General features: G+C 33.9%; 1 protein-coding gene across 3 annotated transcripts in view; it reads right to left on the reverse strand.

The window, feature by feature from the left end:
* Positions 1–11,097: 11,097 nt before the first annotated feature.
* Positions 11,098–15,763, reverse strand: part of IBTK (inhibitor of Bruton tyrosine kinase) — a 94,265-nt gene continuing 89,599 nt past the window's right edge. For 2 of the 3 annotated variants that reach the window (XM_032857997.1, XM_032857996.1), the window contains exons 27-29: positions 14,287–14,358; positions 13,748–13,880; positions 11,098–12,694 (exon numbers count right to left, since the gene is read on the reverse strand). In XM_032857997.1, coding sequence (XP_032713888.1) covers positions 12,563–12,694; positions 13,748–13,880; positions 14,287–14,358 — 337 coding nt within the window. In that variant the 3' untranslated portion in view covers positions 11,098–12,562. The remainder of the gene's footprint in view (positions 12,695–13,747; positions 13,881–14,286; positions 14,359–15,763) is intronic. The other variant, XM_032857998.1, reaches the window with a different exon arrangement.

Here is a 15,763-nt window from a genome sequence, read left to right on the forward strand (position 1 = left end):
TTAATAGTGTCAGGCATAAGTTGTTATGATTTGAACTTAATTATGATGCTTTTATTTTCTATCTTATTAAATACTTCTTTTCAGTGAGGGTGTACATTACTATTTCCTCTTCGTCCTAAAGTATACAAAATATGCTTTTGTAAAATTCCAGAATATATTGTTCCACACAATTTTAAGACTCATTCATTAAAGTAAGCTATAAACTGTAATGGAGCAAAATTTGCTTGATTTGATGTTTACTACTTGATTTTTTTTTTATTATTTTATTTTACCTTCTGTCCTTTAAGCTCACTTATTTGGCTCACAATGAAATGAAGACAGAAAAATAAATTGATGAATGTACTTTGTGTAATTCTATTTAAACATTTATCCATCTTTAAATATTATCCATGTAGCAACTGTGAGTTTATACAGAACACAGAAAACTCTCACACTTCCAATTCTTAAGCTTATGATTTTGATGTAATTCACTACTAAAAGTTCTAAATTAATATGCCATCTGTTTCTATGAATCTGAAAGATAGTGCCTCATTTGGAGACTTTTATTACATTAAACATAAAAATTTGGAATTTTGAACTTATAGTTACCTGTAAAACAGCTCTAATTTCTAATTTTGGAATACTATTAAGATTCACATGTTCTTAAACCTCAGAGGATTCCAAAGAAGAATCTAAGACTGAAATGGAACACAAAATTAAGACCAATTTTAAAAATGCTTAGCTTGAATAAAAACCAAACCCAAATATTGATAAATTAACTGATTTTGTTAACTTTCTGCTTTGGAGTTACTTTCTTTACTGACTCATAGTCCATATAGGAAGACCCAACAATTAATATGTTTATTAGAAAAAGGTTTGTTTGTTTATTGGCAGAGAGAGAGAGAGATCACAAGTAGGCAGAGAGGCAGGTAGAGAGGAGGAAGCGGGCTCCCTGCTGAGCAGAAAGCCCAATGTGGGGCTCGATCCCAGGACCCTTACATCATGACCTGAGCTGAAGGCAGAGGCTCAACCCGCTGAGCCACCCATGTACCCCAGAAAAGGGTTTATTTAAATATGCTTATCTACTGCTCTATCTCTATGGTATATATATATATATTTCCCCATTACTAGGTGGATTTATTAATTTTTTTGCAGCCTTTTGGTTCATTTTTTTTTTTAATTTTTATTTTTTCTTTTTAGTGTTCCAGAATTGTTTATGCACCTTACCCAGTGCTCCATGCAATATGCGCCCTCCATAATACCCACCACCAGGCTCACCCAACCACCACCACCCCCTTCCTTCCAAAACCCTGTTTGTTTCTCAGAGTCCACAGTCTCTCATGGTTCATCTCCTCCTCTAATTTCCCCCAATTCCCTTCTCCTCTCCATCTCCCCATGTCTTCCGTGTTATTCCTTATGCTCTATGATATGTTTTGGTAATTTATCAGATTACACAATTTACTTTTCTCTTTGTATTGTTTTTACATCACAATAGGATTCAAAAGACTTTTGCTTTAACAAGTTTAAAAAAAATACTCTGAAACAAGATCTAATAGATGGAAATAATCTAAATGCTTCCACCATAGTTTTTGCCTTAAATTATTTGATAGCTATAGCAAATGAAGATAGATCTTTACAGTGTTCATTTTCTGACACTGGGGCTTATTTTATGAAGGAAACTTAGCTGAATAATTGGAGCTTTCATGTTAACCAAGTTCAGGGTACTAGCTTTACAGTCTCAAATTTTAAGATTAAACACCAGGTAAATCAATATTTATACTGAACAAGAAATATGTCTGGTTTTCTTTTCTATAAAGCCATTTATCTAACAGATTTTTGAGTTTATAGTTAATTTCTCAATTTTTAAAGTATTATATATTTACAGAGCTTAGAATTCAAGCCCTTCTAAAAAAAGACTTGTGCCAAAATAGCTGCTCCCTGACCCAGCTCAAACGCAATCCCTGTTCAGCTCTTTCACCCGTTTTTTCTTTTTTTCAATCTACTTCTTAAAACCACTTAACTGAGGTATGACTGATAGGTAAAAAGCTGTCCATATTTAATGTATACAGCTTGATGAGTTTGGTAATAAGTGTACTTCCCTGAAGCCATTACCACCTTCACCACCATCAAGGTCATAGACATATCCATCACCTCACAAAGTTTCCTCTTTCCCCCTTTATTAGTAGTAGTAATGTGTGTGTGTGTGTGTGTGTGTGTGAAAGAGAGAGAAAGAACACAGGATTTGTCCTGGCAGATTTTAAGTATAAAATCAGCAGTGTTAGTTATAGGTGGTATGAAGTGTGGTAGATCTCCAGAACTTATTTATACACAGTGTTCTGGCCATTTGGAGCCAACTAGTGAAGGAGCACAACCACGCAAAATCACCACAGGGAAAGTGAGGCCATGCTTTTTAGGCTACAATGTGGAGATGACTAGGGGAACTGATGAGCTGTTGAGATGCTGATGTGAGGTCAGCCTGCTGGTATTGAATTGGCTTGGGCTGTAAGAGCAAAGCACCATGCTGAAGTCTACTGAAAACTGAAGTCATCAGTTAAACTCATCAAAGTGGATAATCACATCTACTCAGAAATAAAAAAATTCTGAGCAACTCAGGATATATGAATTGGACCTTAAGAGGTCAAACCAGAACCAGCTAAAAGGGAAAATATGCACGTCTTTTTGAATGTTTTCATTTTCTTTGGGTAAATACCCCATAGTAGAATTACTGGATCATAATGGTAATTCTATTTTTCATTTTTTGAAGAACATCCATACTATTTTCCACAGTGGCTGTACCAGCTTGCATTCCACCAACAGTGTACAATGATTCTTTTTTCTCCACTTCCTCGCCAACATTTGTTATTTCTTGTATTGTTTATTTTAGCCATTCTGACAGGTTCGCCATGATGTTTCATTGTGATTTTGGTTTACATTTCCCTGGTGATTAGTAATTTGGGCATCTTTTCATATGTTTGTTGAGTTTTAGGAGTTCTTTATATATTTTGAATATTAGCCCCTCACTTGCAAATATTTTCCCCCATTTGGTAGGTTGCCTTTTCATTTTATTGACTTCCTTTACTATGCAGAAGAAGCTTATTAGGTTTGAAGTAGTCCCATTTGTTTCTTTTGTTGCCTTTGCTTTTGTTGTCAAATTCAAAAAATCCTTGCCAAGACTGATGTCAGAGAGTTTATCACCTATTTTTCTTTTAGTAATTTTATGGTTTCAGGTCTTTATTGTCTTTAATCCAGTTTGAATTAAATTTTATACATGATGTATGATAGTTTTTCCAACAGCATTTGTTGAAGAGACTCTCCTTTCCCCATTGTATGTTCTTGATGCCTTTGTTGTAAATTAACTGACCATAAATGTATGGGTTTATTTCTGGGCTATTATGTTCCATTGATCTATGTGTCTTTTTTTAATGGCAATACCATGCTGTTTTGATTACTATAGCTTTGTACTACAGTTTGAAATCAGGAAATGTGATGCCTCCAGCTTTTTTGTTTTCCCCTCAAAACTGCTTTGCTATTCATACAGTTGGAACTGTCCTATTTCTGAGAAAAAAAATGACATTGGAGTTTTGATAGGGATTCCTTTGGGTAGTATGGTCATTTTAACATTAATTCTTCCAGTCCATGAGTACAGAACATCTATTTATGTCTTCTTCAGCTTCTTTCATCAATACTTTATAGTTCTCAGTGTTAGAGATCTTTCACCTCCTTGGTTGAATTTATTCCTAGGGATTTTATTCTTTTTGCTGCAACTGTATATGGGATCATTTTAAATTCTCTGATAGTTCATTATTAGTATATAAAAACAAAAGATTTTTGTGTGTTTATTTTGATTCCTGAAACTTTTACTGAATTCATTTATTCTAACAGTTTTTGGGTGAAGTCTTCAGGGTTTATAGTGGTAAATAAAGTATCATATTATCTGCAAGTAGTGATGGTTTTACTTATTTCTTTCTGATTTTGATGCCTTTTACTTCTTTTCCTACCAAAATGCTCTGGCTAGGACTTCCAATATTATGTTAAATAAAAGTGGCAAGAGTGAGCATCCTTGTCTTCTTATCTTTCAGCTTTTCACTGCTGAATATGATGTTAGCTGTGGGCTTATTGTGTATGGCCTTCATTATATTGAGGTACATCTCCTCCATATCCACTTTGTTGAGTTTTAATCATTAATTGGTGCTGCATGTTGTCAAATGCTCTTTCTGCATCTATTAAAGATGGTCCTTCATTTTGTTAATGTGGTGTATCACACTGTTTTACAGATATCGAACCATCCCTGAAATAAATGCCACTTGATCATAACATATGATCCTTTTAATGTATTATTGTGATTTGCTAATATTTTGTTGAAGAATTTGCATCAATGTTCGTTAGGGATATAGGATTGTAATTTTAGTTTTTTTGTGTGTGTCCTTTTCTGACTTTGGTATTAGGGTGATCCTGGTCTTGTAAAATGAGTTTGGAAGTGTTCCCTCTTCTATTTTTTGGAAGACTTGGATAAGGATTGTTCTTAATTCTCCTTTAAATATTTGGTAGAATTCATCGCTAAAGCTGTCTGGTCCTGCACTTTTATTTGTTGGGAGGTTTTTGATTGCCAATTCAACGTCCTGAATAGGAATTATTAGTCTGTTCAGGTTTTCTATTTATGATTCAGTCTTTGTAGGTTGTGTGTTTCTAGGAATTTATCCATTTTTATAGGTTTTCAAATTTACTGGTATATAATTGTTCATAGTAACTTATGGATCCTTTTTATTTCTGTGGTCTTAGTTGTAACATCTCTCTCATTCTAATTTTGTGTCCTCTCTTTTTTTCCCCTTTGGGGGGGGGGTCTTGCTAATGATCATTTTTTTAAATTTATTTTTTATTTTTATTTTTAAATTTTATTTTTTCAGTGTTCCAAGATTGTTTATGCACCACACCCAGCACTCCATGCAATACGTGCCCTCCTTAATACCCACCACCAGGCTCACCCAACCCCCCACCCTCCAACCTATTTCTCAGAGTTCAGTTTCTCATGCTTCATCTCCCCCTCCAATTTACCCTAATACACTTTTCCTTCTTCTAATGTCCTCCATGTTATTCTTTATGCTCCACAAGTAAGTGAAACCATATAATTGATTTTCTCTGCTTGACTTATTTCACTTAGCATAATCTCCTTCAGTCCTGTCCATGTTGATACAAAAGTATCAACATCCTTTCTGATGGAGGCATAATACTCCATTGTAGATATGGACCATATCTTCTTTATCCATTCATCTGTTGAAGGGCATCCTGGCTCTTTCCACAGTTTGGCAATTGTGGCCATTGCTGCTATGAACATTGGGGTACAGATGGCCCTTCTTTTCACTACATCTGTGTCTTTTGGATAAATACCTCGTAGTGTAATTGATGGGTCATATAGCTCTAGTCCTAATTTTTTGAGGAACCTCCACACTGTTTTCCAAAGTGGCTGCACCAACTTGCATTCCCTTGCATTGTGAAAGAGGGTTCCCCTTTCCATATTCTCTCCAACACTTGTTGTTTCCTGTCCAGTTAATTTTGGCCATTCTAACTGGTGTAAGGTGATATCTCAATATAGTTTTGGTTTGGATTTTCTTGATGGCTAAAGATGATGAACACTTTTTCATGTATCTGTTAGCCATTTGTATGTCTTCTTTGGAGAAGACATGTTCAGGTGTTCTGCCCAATTTCTGACATGACTGTTTTTTTGGGTGTTGAGTTTGAGAAGTTCTTTATAGATCTTGGATATCAGCCCTTTGTCCATAGTGTCATTTGCGAATATCTTCTACCATTCTGTGGGTTGCCTTTGTTTTGTTGACTATTTCCTTTGCTGTGCAGAAGCTTTTGATTTTGATGAAGTCCCAAAAGTTCATTTTCACTTTTGTTTCCTTTGCCTTTGGAGACATGTGTTGAAAGAAGTTGCTGTGGCCGATGTCGAAGAGGTTACTGCCTATGTTCTCCTCTAGGATTTTGATAGATTCCTGCCTCATGTTGAGGTCTTTCATCCATTTGGACTTTACCCTTGTGTATGGTGTAAGAGAATGGTTGAGTTTCATTCTTCTATACATAGCTGTCCAATTTTCCCAGCACCATTTATTGAAGAGACTTTTTTCCACTGTATATTTTTTCCTGCTTTGTCAAAGATTATTTGACCGTAGAGTTGAGGGTCCATATCTGGGCTTTGAACTCTGTTTCACTGGTCTATGTGTCTGTTTCTGTGCCAGTACCATGCTGTCTTGGTGACCACAACTTTGTAGTGAAGCTTTAAATCAGGCAAGGGATGCCCCCTGCTTTTTCTTTTTCAACCTTTCCTTAGCTATTTGGGGTCTTTTTATTTACCTTTTTAAAAAAAAAAAAAAAAACAGCTCTTAACAGTTTCATTGATACACATGTCTTTCTAGTTTCTATTTCATTTCTTTACATTGTGATCTTTGTTATTTCCTTCCTATTACTAATTTTGAACTTCATTTGTTCTTTTTTTTTTTGATATAAAGTTGAGATTTTTTGTTGTTATCTCTTGATGTAGGCATTTACTGCTATGAATTGCCCTTTTATAAACACCTTTGCTGCATCCTCTTTTATTATGTTGTATTTCTATTATTTTTCCCAAGGTATTTTTTTATTTCTTTTTATTTGTTCTTTGGCCCATTGGTTGCTCAGTAGCATGTTGTTTAATCCCCACATTATTTCTGAATTTTCCAGTTTTCTTCCTGTGATTGGTTCTTGTTTATACCATTGTGGTCAGAAATGATGCTTGGTATCACTTTTGTCTTCTCAAATTTATTAAGCCTTGTTTAGTGGCCTAACTTATGATCTATCCTGGAGAATGTTCCATGTGCACTTGAGAAGAATGTGTATTCTGTTGTTTCTGGATGGAATGTTCAGTATATAACTGTTAAGTCCCTCTAGTTTAACATGTCATTTAGGTGCATTATTTCGTTGTTGATTTCCTCTCTGGATGATCTTTGGAAAAACTATTATTTTCTTTATATCAAGTTAGAATTAGGACTAGTGGATTTTAGGGCACCTAAGGAAATTCAAAATCTTTTAAAAATCACACTAAAATTTGAGATGTAAAGGGAGTTATAAGCAATTTATAAATAGTCCCCTTTTGCTATTGATTAATAAAAAGCTCTCCAGACAAAAGACAAAAAAGAAAAAAGTTCAGTCTCTTTCCTCCTGTCAATATGCCAACAGTATACTAGTTGCTCCAAACTGGCTAAAGTAACCCAAAGCCAGAAGGAAAATGAGCTAGTTGGTAAAGTTCTAGAGTTCAGCCTCACAAGACAGGACAGTGGAGAGAAGAAAAGAGAATGGATCTGAGGTGCAAATAGATTGATATCCAGCACAGTCCATACCTTTTGATCTTCAGCCTCTATTTCTGTCCTTTATTTAGGTAACAATTTCCGCTCTCAACACAGAAAACAAAATTCTATAAGGTGCCATTTCATAAAATGATGTCAACTCATGAACACATGGAATAATCTTATGAACACATGGAATAATCTCTAACATTCTAGGTATGTTAGATGATAAAATATGTCTCAATAAATTTAAAAGGACTGAAACAATACAAAATAGATTCTCCAATCTTAACAAAATTAAAACAAAAATAAAAGGATAGAGAAATTCCCAACTATTTTAAAATTAAATATACTTCTAAATAATCCATGGCTCAAAAAAGCAATCAAAAGGAAATTTAAAATTTTTAAGCTGAATGAAAATAGAAACAAAACAAAAATTTATGGAATACAGGTAAAGCAGTGCTAACTGGTAAATTTATAGCTTTAAATGCCTATATTTAGAAAAAAGCTCTTAATAATCTAGGTTTAAACATCTGGAAAAAGAACAGTAAAAGCTAAAGCAAGCAGAAAAAAAGAAGTAATGAAGATCAGGGTTAAAACCAATGGGAAAAAAATAAGGGGAAAAAAATCAATGAACCTCAAAATTTATTTGAATAGACAGATAAAAGTAATATGATCAAGGAAAAAAGAGAAAACACAGACTCAAAATAAGGAATGAAAGTGGAAACCTCACCAATCTTACAGAGATTAAAAGGATTAGAAATACTGTGAAAAACTTTTTGCCAACAAACTATTCAGATAAAGTCCTAGACATAAATTATTGTAACTGACTCAAGAAGATAATTTTTAAAAATCTCAGTATGCCTACAGCCTACAGAGAAATAGAAACTGAATTAATAAAGATTTTTTTCATCCAAAAAAAGCTCAGATGGCTTCAGTTGTTAATGCTGGCAAACATTTAAATAAGAAATAATACCAATTATTTATAAACAGTTCCAGAAAAGAGGAGGAATACTTCTGAACTCATTCTATGAGGCCATTATTACACTGATTCTAAAGCCAGAAAAAAAACAGAAGAGAAAACCACAGACCATTATCTCTCATGAGTTACAGAAGTAAAAGTTGTCAATTAAGTATTAGCAAATCAAATCCAGTACCTCTTTTGAGGTGCTATTAATGATCCATTTCTTGATTTACTGTTAAGTCACTTAGCTGAATATTTTTGTCTTTTGCACTTAACTGTGTTATGGTTCAAGATTTTAAATAAAACACATAAAGAAAGGAATGCTTAGTCTGTGCCTTCAAAGTACAAGTAATTTAGTGAAAGATAAAGACTAATAGGAAAACAAAACTAATGAAAGAATATGACAAGTACCCTGTAAAGACATAAAGTGCTAAAAGGAAATGGGAACACAGTCAATCCATGTATACTGTTTTTTTCTTTTGAGAAGCTACAGGGAGAAAAAAACAGGAAAAAGTTTATGAAGGAAGAAAATCTGGGTTGCCTTAATCATGGATGAAGAGAATTTCAGTAGGACAAGAGAAAGAAAAATTTAGGCAGACATCTGTATGAACAAAGCAAAATCTATTTGGGATAAATATCAGGTCAGGTTTGGCTCTACCACCACATGTAGAGATGGGGCGGGGGGGAATCACTTGAAGGCCAAACTGAGGAAATATGAACTTAACTCAAAGTGTAGAGGGAGTAACTTAAGTTTTAAGCTTTCAAAGCACAGACAAGACATATTCCTTGGGGATTAACAAGTTTAATGAACTGCACCAGGCAGATGGAAAAAGGGTTAGCAGCTAAGGGACTAAAGAAGTGGTTCTTAACCATGTTCTCAAACTTTCAGGAGTCAGATCCAAACCATTTTCATAACTTGTCTTATCTCAGCCTCTCAAGTTTCCAGATACTGTATGACAAATGACACTGCAACAGACTGAATGTAGAAGCAGTTAGGAGAATCCAGGAGTCCTCTATAACCCAGACAGCCAAGACCTAAACCTGAAATACTGAGTCATATGTTTTTATATTTATATTTATTTTTATATTTATTTTGTATTTGTATTTTTATATATAAAAATATAAAATGATCCCAATCTTAATTTTGTTTTGTAAAATAGTTACATTTTTATTAAAAAATGTTATTTAACATATGGTTATGATTTTTAAAAGAATTGAATTTTTACCTTTCTAATTTTGAATACATTAAATACAAATAGATGTAACACATATAAACAAAAGCTCTCTAGAGTTTTCAGTAATATTTTATCAGTATAAGCCTTTTGTACTGAGACCAAAAGGTCTAAGAATTTTTGGAAAGTAAAAAAGAACATAAAACACAGTAGTAGTAATGGAAATGAGTGAAATGAATAATGAAATGGAAAAAAATAAATGATAGGAGTTGGACAACCAATAAATGTGGGGGGGGGGCAAATGGGGAAAGAGATAAAGTAGAATCCAAAAGTTCAGCCCAAATGACTTGTAAGAATGACAAAATAAGAGATATGGAAATAAAGATCAGGAAGTTTGGGGTATCAAGAATTCAGTTTTGACACAGATGAAATGGCAGCCAAGCAGAGAGACAAGTAAAGACAGCCAAGTAGAGAGACATTAAAAAAATAAAATCCATAAAGACTAAGATACAATTTGATGGTTATGTGTGTAGGAAAGACCAGGTTTTTCTGGTATCTGAACATAACTGAGCATCACTTCAAGCAAAAAAGATACACATAAGCAGTACCTGGATCACTTGTTCTCAATTCTTTGGTAGAAGGTTGTTTTAGTTTCATCTGAAAAGCTCTCTTAAACAGACAATTCTCAAAGGTTCTGGTTACATTTATCTTTTCTAAGTGCTTTTTAAATTTGTTCTCAGTCTTGGTTAAATTGCTAATTTCTAGGAGGCACAGCTCTAGGGGAATCAGACTGAAAAGATAGGCTTCATTCTTAGTCACTTTCTCTGGAGTTCACTTTTTCTTTTTTTTTTTTTTAATAAAATGAAGACAATATGCAAGGTTAATGTATTAGACTTCTTCAGATCTAAAATTTTATGAAATAGCTATTAACACCCTTATCATGCACAAACACATACACCCAATCTCCAAGAGCTATAGAACAAACCTAGATATTGACTAGCAGTATTTCTCAACTGTCTCGGTCATTCCTATATAATATAAAGTAGGAATCTCTTAACTTTGTTTTAAAAGTTACCTCTTTTGAACTTTAAGAGAGGTCCGAAATCCTAGTATTTTGTCAAAAAATTTATTGACTGGTGGACTTGGCAATTTTGCAAGTTTTCAAAATATTCTTATTTTACCACTCTACCTCCATTAACCATCACCTTTCCAGGCTGAAGAGTTCTACGATTGTTTTGGTCAATCTTAAAAACCTCTTCACTCTCTGATCCTTTAAATTGACAATATCCAGATTTTCTTCAATTCTGTTAAGTCTTGAAATCAAGGAGATTAAAGATGAATTAAATACTACAGGCAGAATAATATTGTTGTTGGGGGCGGGAGGGGGACCATCCCTTTCCTGGGCTTTTTGGTGGTAAAGTAGTAGGTTACTATCTTCATGGAACTGTTTATGGAAGTTACAGTGTATAGCATGCTTATCTTTCATTTCACTAGCAAAAGAATTCCTTTTTTCCCCCCAATGAAATTTTATGTAACACCTCACTATATAAAATGGGCCAGAAAGTGCAACAATCCAGTGGAGCTTTGTAAATGCCTACAGACCCACAGACTCAGCCCTGTCCCTCCTTCAAATCTCATCCAACAAAGGCTTTTTAGGGTGCTTTCCAGGCAACATGGAGTGCACTGTGAAAACCACCACTTTATAGCATCTTTAAATGTTAACGATCCCAATATGCATTAAGAATCAAAGCCTCATATGAAATAAAGCAATTACTTCAGAAGGCCTCTTTACTGCAACTTCAATAAAACATTACAAAATCCATTTCTTTTCAATTTAGTTAAACTTAATATAAAACTTATCATAGATGCATCTTAGGAAAACCCTTTTTCAAGCACTAAAGGAATGAACACACAGCATCAATGCAAACAACACCGGCTAGTAATTCCTCCTATGGTAGATGTCAATATAGTACCAAAGACATGTTAACACTAAAATGGATCAAGATTATTTTTTATTGCACATATGCTTACAAATTTGCTGTTTTAGATAGAGCTAAACCTCAAGTATTAAGTTAGTTTCAGACATATTTCCATCACCTGAATTACAGCAGTGAATTGCCTGTATGTTCCCCTAGGACTATGTTTCAGAAATGAGAACATTAACCTTCTCAATTTGTCTAGTTTACTGGAGTACAGATTTAACATTTGTTTTTAACAAATTTAACCACTCAAAACCAAACATCATACTGTAAAGAAAACAATGCATATGTCTATTCATATAACTTAGGCTCAGAGAACTTCTGATTACATAATATTGTAATGAGTCTTCAAAACTATTAGTTCTTGTATGTATAATTAACCATCTATTTTGGAAAACTTTAATATTTCGAGAAATTGATGTATAATCAGGTTTTTATACGGTCTCCCCTCCCCACCAAAAAACAACACACAATGACTCCAAATTTAATAAAGGAACCATTATCTTGGACTAAGCTTCAGAATAGTATTCACATTCTCTTTTCACTGTATTTCATAATTTAATGCAAAATGTGCTGTACAAATTGAAATAATGCAGCATTTGAGCAGTCACATTTAAAACAGACCTGAAACATTGACGGCCTGATCAAAAGACAAGAATGAAAACAAACTACAACTGGAAACACAAAATTTGGCTATTAATGGATCAGAAGTAATGGCTGATACTCCTATTTTAAGCTCATGAATATATTAAAAAAAAAAAAAGAGTGACAACAGGTATTTGGCAATATCTTCTAAATTATTTATCCCAAATTCTCAAATGGAAAGTCATTTTTCATTCCTCACTCTTAAATTTTATACTTCAATCACTCATGTTTTCCTTTTCAGACTGTTCAGAAGAAATAATTCTACTTAAACTTTTAACCTAGTGAAGTTTTTCCCCTCACATTTTTACATAAAAAGTTATTAAATCACAATTCTGTGGCATTTGTTTTTATCAAACAAACATTACATACCTAAGCTGCACTAAAGAAATTAGATCCTTTCTCATTCTATCTAGAATGATGTTACCAAATTTGTAAGAACTCTTTTTCCATAGCTCTTCTTTATAACAATCATGACTGATGAAAAATGCATTTCATCTCCAGAGCAAATTAGCATCCATGCTTATTCCACGTAGGTACTGCTAGTGGTCCCTGTGGTGTCCTTTCAACAATGACAAACTCATCAGGGTTGCCAAATGCCTCATAAAAAACCAATAAATCTTGTATCGCATGCTCTTCAATCTGAAAAAAGGGTGAAAAAAAAAACTTGCTTTAATCTTTCAGCAGGATTATATTAGCTTTTAAATTTCCTTTTGTGGAAGTACCACTTTCTATGAATACAATGCAGCAGAACTAAATTAGGTATCCTGCTATTCCCCTTGCAAGTAGAAGGCTTAAAGCCTAAAAAAGAATAATCAGATACCCACCCGCCCTTGAATTTTAATCTCAAGCAGAAAGAAAAAAAAAACCCTGAAAATAGTTGTTGGAATCCATTCATTCCAATAATTTCAGTGAGATACTTTCTGCTTCCAAGTCTCCTAACTCTTCAGGACAACTATGGGTCTTATCTGTTTCCAACCCTGGCTCCCTGGTCTTTCAACTAAATCTGTGGAATTTTAATATCCCTCTAATAATTTCTCTTTTCCATAAGTTAGCCAAAATTGGTATCTGTGGCTTACAACCTAAGAACACTTACTGATCCATAAGTACTAGATAATGCCAAGTTCATTACTGATCACTTTCATATATATATATATATATATATATGAAATATATTTATAAAATAAAATATATATACTATACATATATAGTATATATAATTTTATTAATTTTTTATTATTATTTTTTTTAGAGAGCATGCATGAGTGTGGCAGGAGGGGGAGAGGGAGAGAGAGAATCTTAAGCAAGCTCCACTGCCCAGTGTGGAGCCAGAAAAGGGGTTTGATTTCATGACCCTGAGATTATGACTTGAGCCGAAACCAAGAGTCACATGCTTAACAGACTGAGCCACCCAGGTGCCCTACTGATCACTTTTAAAAAAACTAAAACAGTCCAAAGCATCACTAGTGCTAAAAAAAAAAAAAAAAAAAAAAAAAGTTACCCTTGTGACAATTTCTTTGTTCTAAATTAATTATCCTAATTCCTTCAATTAATACTATTGAGTCCCTTAGTTTTATATTACATTTTAACATGATAAATAAATGTACGTTTGTGATGAAAACAAACATAATTTTCTCAAGATGAAATGTAATGTAGCCCTTCTCTAAATTAAATCCATAAAGGCACACTACCTACCTGAATCAAAGCCAAGGGTTTTTCTCGACTTCTGATAAGAGCTGCTTCCTGCTGTAGTTCTTCTTCTACAATAGATGCAAAAGTGACTGGGGCTACCATGGAAGGAGCAGTCAATGAAGAAGACAGCCAGGGACTAAAAGAATAGTAACAATGAGTTCTCATTCATCATCACAAATTTTTGCATATAAATTCTCCTCTGAAATATTAAACAGTGTTACATTTTTTCCCCAGTGACCTACAATATGAAGGGACTTGGAAGCTTTTGCATTCTATTTACAGAATGGTGAGGTGAGAAAGAGAAGCAAGGAGAATTAATATTTTATTTGGATCAGTGCTGTAGAGAAAACTTTAGAAAACAGCAAAAGGCTGGATGGAACAGAAATGATATAACCAAACACAAAGGTAACTCAAACTATGGAGTAGACAGTAGTCAGAAAACTCATCCTATTCAGTATACTACTCCCAATTTTTAGTATTATCTTTCACTACTAAACAATAGCTTAGCTTTGGAGGCTCCAAAGCTAATCAATTGGCCTTACTTGTGACTGTCTAGAAGTGGTAAATCTGAAATATGGTTGCCTTCTGGTCCTGAGGTACCATGAGTGGAGCATCTGCAAAACGAAATGCCAAAACTGGAGGTTAAAACTTCTACTAATATTAGTAAAATTGTTTACTAATAGAAATACAGAGGAAGAATTACAAGTCCTGACTCAGGATTCAAGTTAATGAGTGGAAGTCAGACTTACCTTTAAAATTATAAGTAAAAAAAAAAAAAAAAAAAAAAATCTATAGGGGTGCCTGGGTGGCTCAGTCAATTAACCGTTTGCCTTCAGCTCGGGTCATGATCTAAGTGTTCTGGGACCAAGCCCAGCATCCAGGCTCCCTCTCTCAAATAAATAAAAACCATTAAAAAAAAGAATCTACAGGTAGTTATAAAATCCTGTGTATAAAATATCAGAGAGGAAGATGTTGCAAGAAATGGTCTATTTTTTCTAATAATATTCATACAACCATTTACTATTATCAAACATACATTAGGAAATATGGAAAACTTTGTAAATAAAGTTTTACATTAATAATAGTTTATGAATAAAAATGAAAAATTAGCACTAAGTTTCAAAATACAGATACCAGACACCAGATAATTAGCCAAACTGTATGAACAACTAATAGAGTAAATACTTTAATAAGCCAGGCATTATAGGATGGAAACATATATGATTTCTATGTTCTACAAACTCACAAAATGAGTAAACAATATATAAAATGATATATAGCAGAAAATAATTTAGACTCTATCTAACAAGGATTATGAAAATAAAAAAAAGATTTGGTATTTGAGAGGGCCTCATGGAAAAGACAATAAAAGAAGTATAGGATGAGGCAGTAGAAGTTTTCCTGTAAGGGAAAAAAAATTAACAAAGGTACTACTACAGAGACTGGCCTAATTATGGAATTTTATAGCTAGAAAGGTACCTAGAGTTTATCAGGATTAATCAAATGCCCTCTTTCAGGAATGAGCAAATTTAGGCCTAGGCAGGTTTAATACAAAGTCAGAGAATGAACAAACAGGGTCTAAAATATTGACTTCCTGATTTATTTATGGATCATTTTGTACAGTTGTTAGGTATGTGTAGCACTATGGTGCTGAAAATCAGGCTGATAAAAACTCGGTCCCTTCAGGAGGGAAAACTGAAGGGGGAGAAATCAGAGAGAGAGATGAACCATGAGAGACTATTATGGACTCCAGGAAACAAACTGAGGGTCTCAGAGAGGAGGGGGGTGGGAGGGATGGGGTAACCAGATGATGGGTATTGAGGAGGGCATATGCTGGGTACTGAGGTGGGCACATGTTGTGATGAGCACTGGGTGTTATATGCAAGCAATGAATCAATGAACACTATGTCAAAAACTAATACTATCTAGTGGCTAACTGAAGATACAAACAAAAACAAAAACCTCAGTCCCTTTCCCTCTAAAAACTCTGAGAGGAAAGATTTAAAAATCTATTTGTAG

The sequence above is a fragment of the Lontra canadensis genome, unplaced genomic scaffold (assembly GCF_010015895.1).
Source record: "Lontra canadensis isolate GAN:19392208 unplaced genomic scaffold, GSC_riverotter_1.0 scaffold14, whole genome shotgun sequence".
Classification (NCBI taxonomy): domain Eukaryota; kingdom Metazoa; phylum Chordata; class Mammalia; order Carnivora; family Mustelidae; genus Lontra; species Lontra canadensis.